The sequence below is a fragment of the Zootermopsis nevadensis genome, unplaced genomic scaffold, assembly GCF_977971745.1.
Source record: "Zootermopsis nevadensis isolate Lab colony 2312 unplaced genomic scaffold, Znev_1.0 Znev_ptg000093l, whole genome shotgun sequence".
Taxonomy (NCBI): domain Eukaryota; kingdom Metazoa; phylum Arthropoda; class Insecta; order Blattodea; family Termopsidae; genus Zootermopsis; species Zootermopsis nevadensis.
Window position 1 is genome coordinate 97,511 of NW_028259224.1, and position 17,596 is coordinate 115,106.

Sequence of the window (17,596 nt, forward strand, 5' to 3'; positions counted from 1 at the left end):
CTCTGCGTTTCTGATAATGTCATCTCTGGTCGCGACGACGAAGGCGCCATCATTCTACTTCGTGTGTTTGGGATTGTTTAACTAACATATTTTGTTCGTCTTCTGCTTCTTTTTTGCAACGTGATTATTAATCTATTCTGTATTTGTTAAGAAATATTGAAATAATTTGCTAAGAGCTTAATATTTTTTATTACATTATCATTTATCTTTATTAATGAGGTAAATATTTCTGTAGAATATTTCCATAATTTAATTTTTTCATGTTTTCCAGACTGCTTTTATTTTGTTGGGTTGCTCTAGGTTGTTTAGTCTGATTCTCACATTTAATCTGATTTAGACCTCGAGGAAGTAAGTATTTTAAAATATTTCGTGCAGTGAATTTTCATTATTTGGTTGTTCCACTATTGACAAATTAGTTAATCTTTTTTTATCTTTGTGATCCAATCATTCTTTTCAGATATTTTATCACTGTTTTGGTGGTGAAACTTGCTTATACATTTTTAAGAGATTATTTATTAATGTGTTAAATTTTGAATCTACATCAAGGCTGTTTAATACTCATTCCCAATTTTCATTCGATGAGAGATACATTCTTTAATAGTGTCTTCATTTGTGAGTCTGATTGGTATTCTGTACTTATGATAACTGGAGATCGATTTTTTATTATTAATATTACTAGAAGTCATACATCGTGATCAGATGGAGTAATTTTGGATTCTTATGGGGAAATTAACTGTTGCCATGACATTGGAAGATGCTACTCGAGCATTTTACACATTTTTATTGTAAATTTCAATAAGATAATTTGTATTGATGATAATGGGACCACAGTTGACGATGTTGTGCTGTAGGTTTATAAAGATAATTTATAATGCTTTGTAACTTGTTTAGGAAAGTCAGCATTGCCAGTGGGGGCTCTATATATAGCTAGGACATATATGTTGGAATGTTTAGATTCCAATTGCACAATGCAGCGTCTATTTCTTGTTATTTTAGTGACACAATACATTTATCTAATTAAATTTTAGGTTCTTTTTGGCAATAATACTTGCACCTTCTTTTAACATATTTCATCTAGAGTAAGTACCTCCAAAAGTAACATTTTCAAGTTTACCTGTGGTGTTGTGTTAAACACAGATTAGGGTGTGTACTTATTATTAATGGACACTGATAGTTGATCAGTTTTGTTTGAAAGTCCTCTTATGTTATGATGGTGCACCACAGAATTGTTATCTCGATTGTATTCTGAATTTAGAACTGGTTTATTAGCATTGATGTAGACATCTTTCAGGTATTTGGTGACAGATTTGGGCTTAAGCCTAAAAGAAGGGTTAGATCTTACATCAGTGATTACAGGTATCCAGTTTGCACCTAATCTAATTAGCAGTGAGTTGCACAAGCTTCTACTTGCCTTCTGAATTAAGTTGTAATCCGTGTCTGGTATGATCATTCCTATTTAAGGATGAATTGTCAGTTAATCCAATATGTGATTTGTCTGTATTCCAAAGCGCACACTCAAGTAGAATATTTCCACTCCCCACCAACTTGTCTATATTGGGCCTGTCATGGTTGCAAAAGGAAAGTACTAGAAATCTGTTGACTTTGTACATTATGATTGCATAATGTCATGAAAGAGAAATTTATGGGTTCTTACTTGTTCAGTAAGCTCCTGATTATGAGTGTTTGGAATATTCATGCATTACTAATTTTTTAAATAAGCACAGGTGAAATAGGCCTTCAACTTACCTGTGGGGTGGGGGTTCTAAAGAAGGTGGATGAAAATCATAATAAAATTCTACTGACAGTAAAACAAAGGCTTCGTGTACTTAGGAAATTTGAGAACAGAAAATGGGCAACAGAATTTATAATAAAAGTATGTGATAGGGATTGAGTGATTCCATCCTTGAAAGAACACCATATACCAGGCTGACCTACTGATGGCGTATTTTGGGCATAGTTTTCTGGGAGTCCAGTAACACTGGTTTGATTATGGGGAAACTTTCTCCAGAGTTAGTAAGAAATGAGGAAATCAAAAGTTCATGTCATGGTGCGTGCTATGAGAAGTTTTGAAAAGATTGACAGTGAACTGAAAAATGGCTTCAGACTGAGAGTGAAGATACTGTGCCTGTTACAGATTTATTTTTATGGAAGCCCCACAACCCAAATGTTACGTCGAGTTTGAAATCTGTGTGTGTATCTTGTGTTTTCTTTTGATTTGTTTGCCAGCTTTTCCAACACAGACCTTGCCCATGAATTTAAGGTGCAGTGTGTCTTTTATGTGAATGTTTGTTGCTGGTCTTGCTGTTGTTCATTTTGTTTGAGAACATTTGTTGAAACTATCTTCACTATACCAGTGTTGAAATCTTGCAGGGATTGTGACTGGATGTTGATGTGCTGGTCAGGAGATTGCTTCTGCTTTGCAAGAATTCACATGCCCATATTATTCACTTGTTACAGAACTTTCAGTCAGAATTTGAATGACTTTTTTATTGTAATGACAGCTTTTGAGCACGTATTTAAATACAAGGATACAATTTGGTCCAATATAATATGGGCTTTTATAGAAATTCCCTCAATGCACAACATTTACATTTTATGATATTCGTGCAGAGATAACCGTATGGAAATGACAGATGTAACTTGGGACACTCTTAATGTCTGTCACATCTATCGTAGGTGATATACCATTGCCATTGGTTTAAATTTTTGTCATGTTCATCTTCATTGATGAATTGGTATACTAGTTTGCAGGCTGATCAGCATTGATAATTTTGCTAAAGAGCATTCACCAGTTGATTAGGCTGTTTTTTGTTAGAAAAAGAAAGTTGATTTTTAAATATTATTTGCACGAGTTTCAGCTGCAAAAGGTTAAAGTTTATACTTGAGGAAGCACCCCACTGTTTCAAGGTACCAGATTGTAAGTGGTAGGGTGTGTGTCATTACATGTTTTGGGGCGGAATTCTGCAGCATGGCGTCGTTACATACTGTTATTTCATTATACTCGTATTTCTTTCAACGTCAATAATCACACATTTCCCAAATGCTTGGGGTTTTATCTAATTTTTTATTCTACATTATTTAGCTTATTTAAAAACTCAGGTTTCCCTTGATATTCGCATAAATCTTTTGCCTTTTACTGAAGATTTCTGTTGAGGGGAACATATGGTTCATACAGTTTCATTCCTACATTTAGATTACTGATTTATTTTTTTAACTTTGTTGTATTGAGAATGTCAGAAAAAAGAAGACTTCTGTGCAGTTTTGGGATCTAACGTAATATTATTCTCAAACACTACCGTGTCCTTATCAATTCACTATTACAAATTCCATTGCCCATGTCAAATCCTAGATGAAAACTGCTTGTATTTTCTTTATACATGTTGTATGTTCACAGCAATGGAACCTGGTCCATCAAGAAAGAGAGTAAAGCATGTTGTTCAGGATCAGCTGTCTGGCTTGCAGGAAGATCCAGCTGCGTGTGCCAGCGGCCCGTCTAAAGGGTAAGTGTTCATCATTACTTCTCTCCGATGTACAGAGAATATTTCTTTCAGCACAGGGAACCTGTAAAAGTATGAAAGTAAACCACCAGGTGTATCGGAAGTCTTGACCTGATAATTTTCTAGTGATGTGTAGTGCAGTGAAATCGGCTTTCCTGTGTTATGTACCGTGGTGATACTTTATTGAGAGTGTATTGAACACGGCCTATTGAAGCAACGCATGTGGGGTCAGGATGCTCAGTCATGAGCAATTCGGTTAGAGAGAGAGAGAGAGAGAGAGAGAGAGCGGCTTGCTTGCACGAAACTTGTGACTGCTGGCAAGTGACGATGTCTTGCGCTTGCGCAGGACCCCGCCTTGTTTTAGTTTCTTTGTGTTTTGAGGGTCAGTTCCCTTCGTAACTCTTGGACCCAGGTATTAAATCAGAATATTCATTGCAGTGTGGATCGTTATGGTTTTCCTGTTGTCATTCGGTTATCCTTTAAGACGCTGCAACGTACGTTCATATTCGTTTTTTGCAATTTGAGGTTGTGTTGTGTTGAGTTGTTTGCGAATGTTGTGCGGGCGGTGATTGGAAGAAGAACGCTAGAAATTGACTGCATATTCGAATGTATGTGACTTGGGCAAGGGAAATTGAGTACGTTTATGCTTTAATATTGTGGGTATTTTACACGTGCCATTCTGAGAAGTAAATAACTTCACTCGATTCACGCGTAATGACAAAGCCGCTACTTGTCCTTTGTTCGTGGGTTGAACGCATATCGCCATCTTCATAACTGAGGACTGAGTTGGAAATATGTTTGTAACATACTTTATTTTTGTAAAAAGCCTGGAATGTCATTGCCCAAGAATCTCTACTGTTATTGTTTGTGTATGTATGCATTCAGGAAACTGGATATTTTGGATGTGAATGTTTTTTGTCATTCTAGGAACACTACTAGAGGCTTACTTAATTCTTCAGAGTCTGCTGAGTGGCAAATTGTGTGTCACCTGTGTTTGTGCTTGTCTGAAGAGCAGTGCAGCATCACTTTGCGGGCCCACATGATATCACAACCCAAATTCAACCATAAACTTGACCTGTGTTCTTAAGAAACCCCATGTCACTCGCCCCCTCTTTATGTGCGTGTGCATACTGTATGTGGGAGTTTAGTTGGTCCAAGATAATGTGCTTTCAATTAACACTCAGCCATTTTCCACTTCCTAGTAACATTTTCTGGAGCTCAGTTTTCACATAATTGTATTTCTGAAAAAACACATTAACCAAAATGTGTATAACAATAATTAAGAGATGAAAGTGGTTACCACAGAAGTTGCTCAGGGTGAATTTGGTGTCTGGAATAGGAAGAAAATGTGATGGTGATGTCAGGAATCCAGTCAACTAGTCTTCAAAGGACTTTGTACATTTTTGTTTTCAGGACTGGAACAGTTGCAGCCTGGGGCCTTCAAGGTGAGCGCAGAAGTAGTCGTAGCAGCTGGAGTGTAACAAGTAAGTGCCAGTATGACCTGGAGCTTTCCTTTGCAAGTAAGATTCTTCTTAGGTTGCCAGCCATGTCGTGTGGTTGAAAGGTAATCTTAAAACCTTGCATACAAACAAAACTGTCTCCACTTTGAAGGACGCTAATGCGAAATGGGTTTTGACCTCTAGAGGTCATCAGTGTCAAAAAGATTATGGTTTTTAACTGAGCATAAAAGGCGTGTTCTTTACAAAATCATATTTGTGTAACACCTCACTGGATGTTGGTGCATTATATTGAGCACTTGGCTGTTTTGTCCACCGGTCTGTTTGCCGTAGTTGCATCACCTGTGCCTGTGACCTTGATGCGTGGGTGTTACTGTTGGTTTTAAAAATGTATAGGGTGTATATTAACTCTGGAATCAGGGTGGCCAACTATTGCATAAGAAAAGTAGTGTAAGATAATGGAAAGAGCCATTTTGTTTCATGCGCACACATGCTTCCACTATTTTACTGTCTTTGCTGTGATGACTCTGGTTTAGTGCCATTTATGTAGCAGAATCAAATGAATTCATGTCCCTCAATTTAGCAAGTGCCAGGATGAGGGAGTAACATTCATATGGCTACAAGAAAGAGTTTGGCTATTTATCTAACCTTATAAGCTTCAAGCATTATTCCCTTCCAGTATTTGAACTGAACTGCTGTTATGTTACTCCAGTTATGTAGAACATAATAAAATTACGTTGTATTCTGCTTGGAATTTTATTTGTGTTTGTGTCACACAGGCAGAGGTTATTAAACATGCAGTTTATGTACAAAAATTTGTGAAAGAGTATTGAAGGGGAAATCATTCCCTAGGGCGGCATGCACACGTCAGGAGCTCTTGTATGAGCCTGTGAGAGAGGGAGCTTGTTGTTTGAGTGTCAATACCCATATTTGAATTGGTAAGTTGTGTATCCGTTTGTTTGTAGTGATCATGACAAAATTTGCCTTGTGAAAGTGGAAGGAGTGTGTCCATTGGCTGAGGTAGAAATGTTAACTGTGTGAAGAAGTAAAACTTTTTGTTCTTAGAGGAGTGTGATGCATGTACGGAGGAATCTTGATTTGTATAATGTGAATGTATTTTGTCTTTCTAGGGGTAGCGGATTACAAGAAATAGAATGTTCCTCCAGATTCTACTGGGCGGCGTGCTGTGTGTCACCTGACCTGCGTACTGCTTGCCAGAGAAGCATTGGAGTATGTGCGGCAACAGTTGGCAGACTGAGTTGATTTCAGAACAGGAAACTTACTGCCATGACTGGCGTATGTAGTTCATGTGCAGCGAGTTGGTAGCGAGGATGTTTCCATGTGGGAGTTTCGGTTTCTAGTTTGTTCTGTGATGTCTCTGGTCTGTTCTTTCCGCGCATCACGTAGTTCATTTGGGTCGGCACTATAATTCTTTGTGGCCACGTTCTTAGAGATGTGAAAGAAGACTGGCATTGGGAATATTTGTCTCGGTTGGTAGTGAGGTCGTGCTTCGGTTTAGTTAATGTTTGAATGCTAAAATGATTTTGAGTTCATAATGGCAAATATTTAGTCTCTTCAAATGCCTTAATGCAAGAATCATTGCTGTAAGTTTCTGTGTGGGAACAGTGTGCCTCTTGGGTTGTAAGTGGGTTACGGAATTATCTGGTGTTCTCATTTGTCGGTAGGTGTACAATCAACTGCAGAATAAGAGTGCTGATTCTGTATGCATTTCTGTCTTTTGTGGGGGGGTGGGGTGGAACTAGTTGTGTTGAATCTCTTATAAAATTCCAAAGACCAAAGGCGGTAGGCCGTAGGCCGAAACCTAAAGACGTAGGCCCGAGGCCGGAGGCCGGAAGCCTGTCGCTGGAAGCTGGAGGCCCGAAGCCGGAAGCCGGTAGGCCGTAGGCTGAAAGTGGAGTGCAGAATGCCTAAAGCCCAAAGCCGACAGGCAGTAGCCAAAAGCCGAGAGCCGAAATCCCAGAACCCAAAGCCCGAAGTCCAAAACCGAAAGTCGTAAGTGGCATAGGTTGGTTAGTTTAGTGTGCGTCCAATGTAGGCGACCGGCTGACGTGAATAGGTTCTCTAGCCGAGGCTGCTTCAAGCAGCTGGGAGTCGTATGTTGGTCAAGGCTGCATGTGAAGTAGGTTAAGGGTATCTAGATGTGTTGAATCTCTTATCAAATTCCAAAGTCCAATTCCAAAGACCAAAGCCCAAAGGCGGTAGGCCGTAGGCCGAAACCTAAAGACGTAGGCCCGAGGCCGGAGGCCGGAAGCCTGTCGCTGGAAGCTGGAGGCCCGAAGCCGGAAGCCGGTAGGCCGTAGGCTGAAAGTGGAGTGCAGAATGCCTAAAGCCCAAAGCCGACAGGCAATAGCCAAAAGCCGAGAGCCGAAATCCCAGAACCCAAAGCCCGAAGTCCAAAACCGAAAGTCGTAAGTGGCATAGGTTTGTTAGTTTAGTGTGCGTCCAATGTAGGCGACCGGCTGACGTGAATAGGTTCTCTAGCCGAGGCTGCTTCAAGCAGCTGGGAGTCGTATGTTGGTCAAGGCTGCATGTGAAGTAGGTTAAGGGTATCTAGATGTGTTGAATCTCTTATCAAATTCCAAAGTCCAATTCCAAAGACCAAAGCCCAAAGGCGGTAGGCCGTAGGCCGAAACCTAAAGACGTAGGCCCGAGGCCGGAGGCCGGAAGCCTGTCGCTGGAAGCTGGAGGCCCGAAGCCGGAAGCCGGTAGGCCGTAGGCTGAAAGTGGAGTGCAGAATGCCTAAAGCCCAAAGCCGACAGGCAATAGCCAAAAGCCGAGAGCCGAAATCCCAGAACCCAAAGCCCGAAGTCCAAAACCGAAAGTCGTAAGTGGCATAGGTTTGTTAGTTTAGTGTGCGTCCAATGTAGGCGACCGGCTGACGTGAATAGGTTCTCTAGCCGAGGCTGCTTCAAGCAGCTGGGAGTCGTATGTTGGTCAAGGCTGCATGTGAAGTAGGTTAAGGGTATCTAGATGTGTTGAATCTCTTATCAAATTCCAAAGTCCAATTCCAAAGACCAAAGCCCAAAGGCGGTAGGCCGTAGGCCGAAACCTAAAGACGTAGGCCCGAGGCCGGAGGCCGGAAGCCTGTCGCTGGAAGCTGGAGGCCCGAAGCCGGTAGGCCGTAGGCTGAAAGTGGAGTGCAGAATGCCTAAAGCCCAAAGCCGACAGGCAATAGCCAAAAGCCGAGAGCCGAAATCCCAGAACCCAAAGCCCGAAGTCCAAAACCGAAAGTCGTAAGTGGCATAGGTTGGTTAGTTTAGTGTGCGTCCAATGTAGGCGACCGGCTGACGTGAATAGGTTCTCTAGCCCAGTCGGCATCAAGTAGCTGGGAGTCGTATGTTGGTTAAGGCTGCATGTGAAGTAGGTTAAGGGTATCTGTAATTTTTTTGAGGCAAGCGAGCTACATCGTAGCGTGTTTAATTTTCTGATAGTTGGCTGCGTTCTAAGCAGCATACACGCTTAAGTGCATAGATTGGTTGGAGTAGGCTACGTCCGTCGCTGGTTACGTGCTCAGTTCGAGACTTACGTTTGGCTATCCTTCGTCTGCAGCGGTCTGCTCTGTTATGGAGGCTTCTTGCTCGCGGTCTTAGGTAAGTCGGGTTAGGCTGCTTCAGTGGCTGGCTACCTGACGAGTGGCATAGGTTGGTTGTTTTATGCTGCGTCCTGAAAAGCAACGCCCGGCGACTGACAAGTCACGCTTCCTTGAATCGTAGGCCACATATCTCTGCTGACAAGCCACACATACTTCGTCACAGGCCACCAAACTTCACCGACCTCTTGGCAGATGATCCAGAAGTGGTTTGCCATTGCCTTCTTCTGTGTATGTGCGGCTGATTTCGTACCACTACAGGAAATTTGCTGTGATCATGAAGGGCTTTGTGTAAGTACATGAGCTGTATGATGTATTAGATGAGCTTGTCATGTAATAGAGTTAAGTCTGTCCAAGAAAATATGTGGCACCATTTATCATTACAGTGCCGCTTGTAACTTTGATGTTGTATTTGCTGGTGCTGAGATTTCGAATGTCACCATATTTGTGGAAAGGAGAAAGGCTTTAAAGCACAGTGAAAGTAAAATATGTGGCAACAGAAGTTGAATGGGGCTCATCTGATGTGTGTGTGGGAAGTAGTTGCAGAGTTTTTAGTGACAGTAGTGGCTGCTGTTAAATGGCCTGTAACACCTTGTTGCTATCCACCTGACACAAAATAGGATGTTGGGGACCAATATTTCTCCAAGACACAGCATATTAATTGGCCCACAAAATGCAGCTCGTAGTTAGATCCACATAACTGTGTGTTCATAAGAGGGAACAGTACAACAATGCAATAATACAGACTGGTGTAAAACAAAGTGCTCAAATGCCACAATAAAAATAGTACAGATTTGAAGCTCCATTGTCAATAGGCATAGGAAACAGAATGAGGATAGACATTCGTAGCCTTTGGAGAAAGATTCCTCGTCACTAATGTGCGATGTACAGGAATATCAGTATGTTCGTCTTGCAGCGTCAAGTAATACGTGTTTAGCAATGGTGCCCGAGTGGTGTGCTCCCAAGACTGCAAGTAGGTGTTCGATCAACTGTGTAATAAGAGTGTTGTTTCTGTCTTTTTTGGGGTGGGGCGAACTTGATATGTTGAATGTGATAGCATTTTTTTTCTGGTGATAGCTGCGGAGAAGCAGCTTGATTGATCCATGGGACTTTACTGAGGTTGAAGGCTGCGTCACCTGACCTGACTACTGGTTGCCAGGAAAAGAGTGGAGTATGTGCAGAAACACTTTGCTGGCTCTCTGATATGACAACAGGAAATCGGCTGTTATCATGAAGGACCTCATGTCTGCGAGAGATTGATCTCTGTCTCAACTTGACATGCGTTGTGTAAGTATACGAGAAATATGTTTATCAGATGATTTACACAATCGAATTCTTTGGCAAGATGACTAAATATTCCACCAACATGCACTTTATTATTTAGTGCATTTAAGATTTTATGTGTAAAATTGAACCGCTTTATCAGTTGAGAGATTTTTTCTATCACCAAATTGTTCACCTGCAAGGACGTTGTTTGAGATTAAGTTTATACATGTCTTTTTAAAATATTTTAGAGAATGCCGTTTGTAATGTAATTTGTCTATAAGTAGACATTCATTATTTTCAAACATGTTTTTCTCTGTTCTGATGGGGAAACTTGCTTGAAAATATTTTAAGAAGATATTTGGGATTGTGCTGAATTTTGAATCTGACTCCCAGTTTTCGTTATTTACGTGTGTCGTAAATTCTTTAATAGTGTCTGTATTTATAAGACCGAATCGTTTCCTGTAATTATGATAATTAGATATCGGTTCTATTTTTTTTATATATATATATATATATAATTACAAGTTGAGCGTAATGCTCAGAGAGCACATTTTTTTTCTGGTTCAGTAGAAATATGATCTTTCCTGGAACTGTCTATAAAGGCATTATCAGTAGCAGTACTGGAGTAATTTTGAGATTAAAGGATGTTAGCAGGGAGTTGAGACATTGTTTGTGGTAGCTTTCGGCAAGACAAGTAACTTTAAAGTCACCAGAAGTGAAAAATTATTTTTATACTTTATTCTCATAACTTTGTAGTGAAAGTTTTTATTCCAGGTATGATATATCTATATATATTCATACAGGTTGTGACCAGTAGCTAAATTGTGAGTTTGTTAAGGATTTGAGATGATTTATTGTATATGTATACTTGCCACTCTGGTCAGATTTCTGAGTTATTCTTATAAACTTTCTGTGAAGCAAAGCAGCATCTTTCAAACACTTGCCCTCAATTTAGCAAGTGCCAGGATGAGGGAGTAACATTCATATGGCTACAAGAAAGAGTTTGGCTATTTATCTAACCTTATAAGCTTCAAGCATTATTCCCTTCCAGTATTTGAACTGAACTGCTGTTATGTTACTCCAGTTATGTAGAACATAATAAAATTACGTTGTATTCTGCTTGGAATTTTATTTGTGTTTGTGTCACACAGGCAGAGGTTATTAAACATGCAGTTTATGTACAAAAATTTGTGAAAGAGTATTGAAGGGGAAATCATTCCCTAGGGCGGCATGCACACGTCAGGAGCTCTTGTATGAGCCTGTGAGAGAGGGAGCTTGTTGTTTGAGTGTCAATACCCATATTTGAATTGGTAAGTTGTGTATCCGTTTGTTTGTAGTGATCATGACAAAATTTGCCTTGTGAAAGTGGAAGGAGTGTGTCCATTGGCTGAGGTAGAAATGTTAACTGTGTGAAGAAGTAAAACTTTTTGTTCTTAGAGGAGTGTGATGCATGTACGGAGGAATCTTGATTTGTATAATGTGAATGTATTTTGTCTTTCTAGGGGTAGCGGATTACAAGAAATAGAATGTTCCTCCAGATTCTACTGGGCGGCGTGCTGTGTGTCACCTGACCTGCGTACTGCTTGCCAGAGAAGCATTGGAGTATGTGCGGCAACAGTTGGCAGACTGAGTTGATTTCAGAACAGGAAACTTACTGCCATGACTGGCGTATGTAGTTCATGTGCAGCGAGTTGGTAGCGAGGATGTTTCCATGTGGGAGTTTCGGTTTCTAGTTTGTTCTGTGATGTCTCTGGTCTGTTCTTTCCGCGCATCACGTAGTTCATTTGGGTCGGCACTATAATTCTTTGTGGCCACGTTCTTAGAGATGTGAAAGAAGACTGGCATTGGGAATATTTGTCTCGGTTGGTAGTGAGGTCGTGCTTCGGTTTGGTTAATGTTTGAATGCTAAAATGATTTTGAGTTCATAATGGCAAATATTTAGTCTCTTCAAATGCCTTAATGCAAGAATCATTGCTGTAAGTTTCTGTGTGGGAACAGTGTGCCTCTTGGGTTGTAAGTGGGTTACGGAATTATCTGGTGTTCTCATTTGTCGGTAGGTGTACAATCAACTGCAGAATAAGAGTGCTGATTCTGTATGCATTTCTGTCTTTTGTGGGGGGGTGGGGGTGGAACTAGTTGTGTTGAATCTCTTATAAAATTCCAAAGTCCAATTCCAAAGACCAAAGCCCAAAGGCGGTAGGCCGTAGGCCGAAACCTAAAGACGTAGGCCCGAGGCCGGAGGCCGGAAGCCTGTCGCTGGAAGCTGGAGGCCCGAAGCCGGAAGCCGGTAGGCCGTAGGCTGAAAGTGGAGTGCAGAATGCCTAAAGCCCAAAGCCGACAGGCAATAGCCAAAAGCCGAGAGCCGAAATCCCAGAACCCAAAGCCCGAAGTCCAAAACCGAAAGTCGTAAGTGGCATAGGTTGGTTAGTTTAGTGTGCGTCCAATGTAGGCGACCGGCTGATGTGAATAGGTTCTCTAGCCCAGTCGGCATCAAGTAGCTGGGAGTCGTATGTTGGTTAAGGCTGCATGTGAAGTAGGTTAAGGGTATCTGTAATTTTTGGGAGGCAAGCGAGCTACATCCTAGCGTGTTTAATTTTCTGACAGTTGGCTGCGTTCTAAGCAGACAACACGCTTAAGTGCATAGATTGGTTGGAGTAGGCTACGTCCGTCGCTGGTTACGTGCTCAGTTCGAGTCTTACGTTTGGCTATCCTTCGTCTGCAGCGGTCTGTTCTGTTATTGAGGCTTCTTGCTCGCGGTCTTAGGTAAGTCGGGTTAGGCTGCTTCAGTGGCTGGCTACGTGACGAGTGGCATAGGTTGGTTGTTTTATGCTGCGTCCTCAATAGCAACGCCCGGCGACTGACAAGTCACGCTTCCTTGAATCGTAGGCCACATATCTCTGCTGACAAGCCACACATACTTCATCACAGGATACTAAAATTCACCGGCCTCGCTACAAGCATATGTTGGTTAGGCAAGGTTTCGTTAAAGGAGACCAACTAAAGAGGGTCTTGAGTTATTTTCCGTAAACTGCTTTAGCAGAAGGCTGCAAGCTTTTGCGTATAGATTGCTGAGGGATTGCTGCGTCCGAAAGAGGTACTAGGTGTTAAGCATTATTTGTTCGGGCTAGGCTGCGTCCGCTGTTCTCTACATTCGTTCTGCTCTCCCGCATCAGCATATGTATGTCTCGTTCAAAGGAGCCCTCCAGAGAAGTGTTACGGGTTAGTTCGTGTATGGTGCATTTGTTGCAAACCGTTTCTTCGAGGATTTCAGTGTTTTGCGATATGTGTTGCATAGGTTGAAATTTCTAGGCTGTGCTTTACGTACAAGAAATAGAGTGATCCTTGAGATTCTACTGAGCGGCATGCAGTGTGTCAACAAGACCTGTGTACTGTTTGCCTGAGAAGCAGTGGTGTATGTGCAGCTCATTTCATACTGCAACAGGAAATTGGCTGTGAACATGAAGGGCCCTCCTGTCTGCTACAGATGTATCTGTCTCAACTTGATGTGCATTGTACCGCTTGTAACTTTGTTGTTGTATTTCCTGGTGCTGAGATTTCAAATGTCACCATATTTGTGGAAAGGAGAAAGGCAATAATGCTCAGCAAAACTAAAATATGTATTTTGCTGAATGATATTGAGAATTTTGATTATCATAATTCCTCATAATTAGAGCATTTATTATGTTTATTATGGGTGAACATTGTATTTGCTGGTTTTATTTACCTGTGAGTGTTGAAAAACTGGATGGAACTGGTACAGGACTTGTGCTGCTTTAGTATATATATTTTGTGACCCTTGGACTGTGTGCATTTGAAGTTGGTGCTTGTGTTCATGCTATCTACTGTTATTGTACTGTAATCATGTTTCTTCCCCTTCATTTCCCTGTGCTGTTACTGAATAAAATGGAAGCATTGTCACTGCCCATACCCTCTCCCCTAAGCTTACAGGTTATATGGCAGCCTTTGGATTCAGTAATATGATGGCAATGTTTGCCTCTGATTACTCAGGTAATGTACAATAAGTGTTAATTGGTTTTTTTTTTGGGGGGGGGGGGGGGTTTGTTGCCTAGATGGCTAAGTACTGGAGGAATAGTAAGCTAGTTGATGTAGTAAGAAGGGTGTAGGTACGGAGGTTATTTACAGTTTAATTGTTGAGTTGAGATTTGTCAGCAATGTAGCATTTTTTTTGTATAGATTCGTAAATACAATAGTTTGAGAAGTGGATCCATTAATATGCTGTTTGTTTTGTCAGTGGAAGGTATACGGGGTCACGAATCTGTTAAGGGAAGTTGCATTCCACTAACTAGGTTAGAGGGAAAGTGCGTATATATGTTTTTTTGTGTGTGCATTGAGGGGTTGTAAGAGAGTGGGAAGTAAAGGTAAGTTATACAGAGAAAGTGTTATGAAGGTAGTTACGCAGGCATCCTTGTAAGGAGATAGGTACTTATGCAGGTGAGTGAACTGGAGACACTCACGACCACCTTCAGGAAAGACGGATACAGCAACCGTCAGATCCAGAAAGCTGTCGATCCGCCTGCGAGGCTGTCACCGCCCGCTGGAAAACCAGCCTCAGTTGCCTTCCTGCTCTACGTCGGGACGACCTTCAACTGCATAAGCAGGTTGCTGGCCAAGCACATCAAGTCTGTTGGTCTTCCGCCAAAGAAAATTCCCAGTTTTCTCCGGCCGGTAAAGGACGACCTAGGACTGAAGACGACTGGCGTATACAGCGTTCCCTGCGAGTGCGGTAAAGACTACATCGGCCAGACAGGCCGTTCTGTTGAGGCCAGGATCAAGGATCACGAACGCCACATTCGGCTCGGGCGGCCCGAGAAATCTGCGGTTGCTGAATACCATATACAGCTCGAGGACACTTCTATCCTCTCCTCAAAAACCAGCTACATGGATCGGATAATAAGGGAAGCCATCGAAATCGAACTACATCCCGATAAATTTAACAGGGAAGATGGACTTCACCTGGAAGCATCTTATTCACACACTTCGAGGACTCCGAGAGCGAGCAAGAATGCGCCGCCAGAACCAACCAGACCACTGAAATGCCCCCTTTTCAGGGCCGTGATCCATCCAACCAAACCCAACCTTGCTATCTCCACTTTCTTTCCCACTCTCATCCCCAGACCACTATCTTAGCCCTTTCCAGGGCGCAGATCCATCCAACCAAACTCAACCTTTCTCTCTCTACTTTCTCCCACGTGCTACCATTGGTCCACTCCCATTGCCTCGGGGCAGGCTACACCTTTCACTTTCCGGCCTATAAACCTAGCACCTCACACCCCATTGGCATGGATAGGTTAGAGTATTGGACGGCTGATTATTTGGGATAGTTGTCCACGGAGAGTTCATCAACACTCGGCGAGGCATGGAAGGAGGTGAGCTGGCCTTTCTGAAGGCCCACCTCCCTGAGCTGTTCCAGCAGGTCCGGAAGCAGCTCCTGGACGCCATCGCCGCGGAAAAGAAGAGAGCGGGCAGCAGCAACAGCCGTGGTCGGAGGGCCTACTCGAGCCAACGAGTTGCACTTGTCCAACTCGAGCGGTTCGTTGGAGCCCGGGCCACTGTCCGGAGCCGGCGAAAGTTCATCGGCCCGATGGCCAGGCGGTAGCAACAACCACCTCCACGAGCGAACAAGCCACCTCGCGTGGCCGGCAGCTATGCCGAGGTCAGCGCGGCGTACACCGGGGTAGTGGCTGGGCGACTGCTGGGTTGGATTCCTCGGCACCGCTCCCCACTAAAGCCGCGGCCTCGCAAGAAGTTAAAGGAGTGAGGGACGTGAAGTCGTCCCGCGGACCTCACCCCGCCAAGCGGGACAGTGAAGCTCTCAGCCGGGACCCGCTTCCTCGATGGAGGAGAGGCACTTGGGTGCAGGTCTCCCCGGGCCGCTCACTGGCGTGTCATCTGACGCCGCTTCTTCGCACGCTCAAGTGGATTCGCGCGGAGTCGGCCTGCGGGATCGTGGCGCAGATGAAGGGAGATCTCGTGATTCTTGTGCGTGAGACCGCCGACGGGTTCCGGGCCACCGTCAGGGTCCTACGGTCCCTTGGTGAGGGCGAAGGTGTGAGTTTTCACACATTCTGCCTCCCCGAGGTTCGGTGCGTGCGCATGCCCGAGGCCGAGATACGCGATGAGCTGGCCGCCATGCACATTGCTCTGCAGGGAGTCCTGCAACTGCGATCGAGGCGCCGGGCCATGGACCAGGACGGTGACCGTCCCCTTTCGCCACATTTCATTGTGTCGGTAGCACGGGGACCGACGTGGCGGGTCAAGGTGGAAACGTATGTCGCACCGAAGGGGTCCATGCAGTGTAAGCGGTGCCAACGCTTCGGGCACACGCAGCGGAACTGCGGTTATGCACCCAGGTGCGGGGACGCTCACCCATCCGGGTCGTGTGCCACCCATAAGCAGCAGCTTAAGTGCTGCGGGGGCAAACACACTGCGAACTATAGAGGTTGCAGTACGTGGAAGGAAGCCAAGGCGGCCGCTGCACAGCGTGCGAAAGAGGAACGCGGCCGAAAGGACGGCATCTCCACGCGCCCACATCGGCGCCAGCTAAGCCTTCCCTCGAACAGGAGAACTTGGGCCCTGGGTGGAACCACGTAGTCCGTGGTGGCCGCGTCGTCAAGGCTGCGGCTATGAAGAACCCCGCCCAAACGTGGGAGATGTCTCAGGACCCTGTTCGGTATACCGTTGGGGCCCGGAGCCTTGCCAAACTTGAGTCCCTTTATGGCCTGGGCGGCCTCCGAGGGACTGGTTAATTTCGGTTCACTGTGCGCTTTTTGGACGATTTCCCACGTTATTTGATTTTTCGAAAAAATTGAAATTTCTCAAAAAATTAAAAATGGCTCCAAATGGCATGAAACGCACAGAAACCAAAAATTTCGGATAATTCGAAAAAAAATTAAAAGTTGAAAATTTGCAAATATTCTTAGTTTTGTGCGCTTTTTGGACGATTTCCGACGTTTTTTTATTTTTCGAAAAAATTAAAATTTTCAAAAATCTTCGAAATTTTAAAAAAATTAAAAATGGCATGAAATGCATAGAAAACTAAAGTTTTTGACAAAAAATTTTCCACAATATCTAGGCCAGGACCGGTCTTGGACGACCCTGTCACTGCCGATCCCTTTCTCTGTCGGACGCGGTGTCTAACGGACTCGCTCTCTGCAAGATACGTTCTCTGTATCACCCGACATATGCCAGGCCGTCTGTGCACACACCTGGTTCAGCAGAGACCGGGTGAGGCACAATCCCGAAACAAGCAGAGAGGTGTGAGACAGAGAGAGGCGAAGACGTGGTGAGTCAGAAAATGGGAAGCAGAGATCGGGTGAGGCAGAGACCGAGTCAAGCACGTACATGCTGATGCACACACCGCATCAAGCAGAGACCGGTGAGGCACAGGACGAGTGACGCAGAGACCTTGTTAACCAGAGACGGAGTCAAGCACAGACGTGTGAATTACACACCGTGTAAAGCAGATACCGGTTGCCTCACAGACTAAGTACGGCTTAGACTGTGTGAAGCAGACAGTCCGACGGAGTCTAGTCCTGATAGGGATGGGCCGTGTCAAATTTAGAAGAAAAAAATTTCAAATTTTTCCAAAAATTAAAAAAACGCTGCAACTTTTAATTTTTTCCGAATTTTCCGGAAATTTTTGTTTTTGTGCGCATTTCAGAAGGTTTGCAGCGTTTTTTGATTTTTCGAAAAATTTGAAAATTTTTCCTTCTAAATTTGACTTGTCCCATCCCTATCAGGACTAG

The 17,596-nt window shown here is 43.6% G+C and overlaps 1 protein-coding gene and 1 pseudogene across 9 annotated transcripts; both read left to right on the forward strand.

Moving 5' to 3' along the window:
• The first annotated feature begins 37 nt into the window (after positions 1-37).
• LOC147870835 (uncharacterized) lies at positions 38-17,318 on the forward strand. Of its 9 annotated transcripts, none has more exons than XM_087341847.1 (6): positions 38-120; positions 3,395-3,500; positions 4,911-4,981; positions 6,085-8,855; positions 9,642-9,851; positions 11,333-13,631. In XM_087341847.1, exons 2-4 carry the CDS (start codon positions 3,397-3,399, stop codon positions 6,105-6,107), a joined length of 198 nt encoding a protein of 65 aa, XP_087197973.1. In that variant the 5' UTR covers positions 38-120; positions 3,395-3,396; the 3' UTR covers positions 6,108-8,855; positions 9,642-9,851; positions 11,333-13,631. The 9 variants fall into 9 exon arrangements, with proteins under 9 accessions (XP_087197973.1, XP_087197972.1, XP_087197974.1 ...); XM_087341846.1 differs by having other exon boundaries at positions 71-219; XM_087341848.1 differs by lacking the exon at positions 38-120 and adding an exon at positions 249-348.
• On the forward strand, positions 3,092-3,204 carry LOC147870836 (U5 spliceosomal RNA; annotated as a pseudogene).
• Positions 17,319-17,596: the final 278 nt, after the last annotated feature.

What these genes read in the sequence shown, in the direction of transcription:
- LOC147870835 (XM_087341840.1), top strand. Translation starts at nt 14,277, where the DNA reads ATGCAGGTGAGTGAACTGGAGACACTCACGACCACCTTCAGGAAAGAC.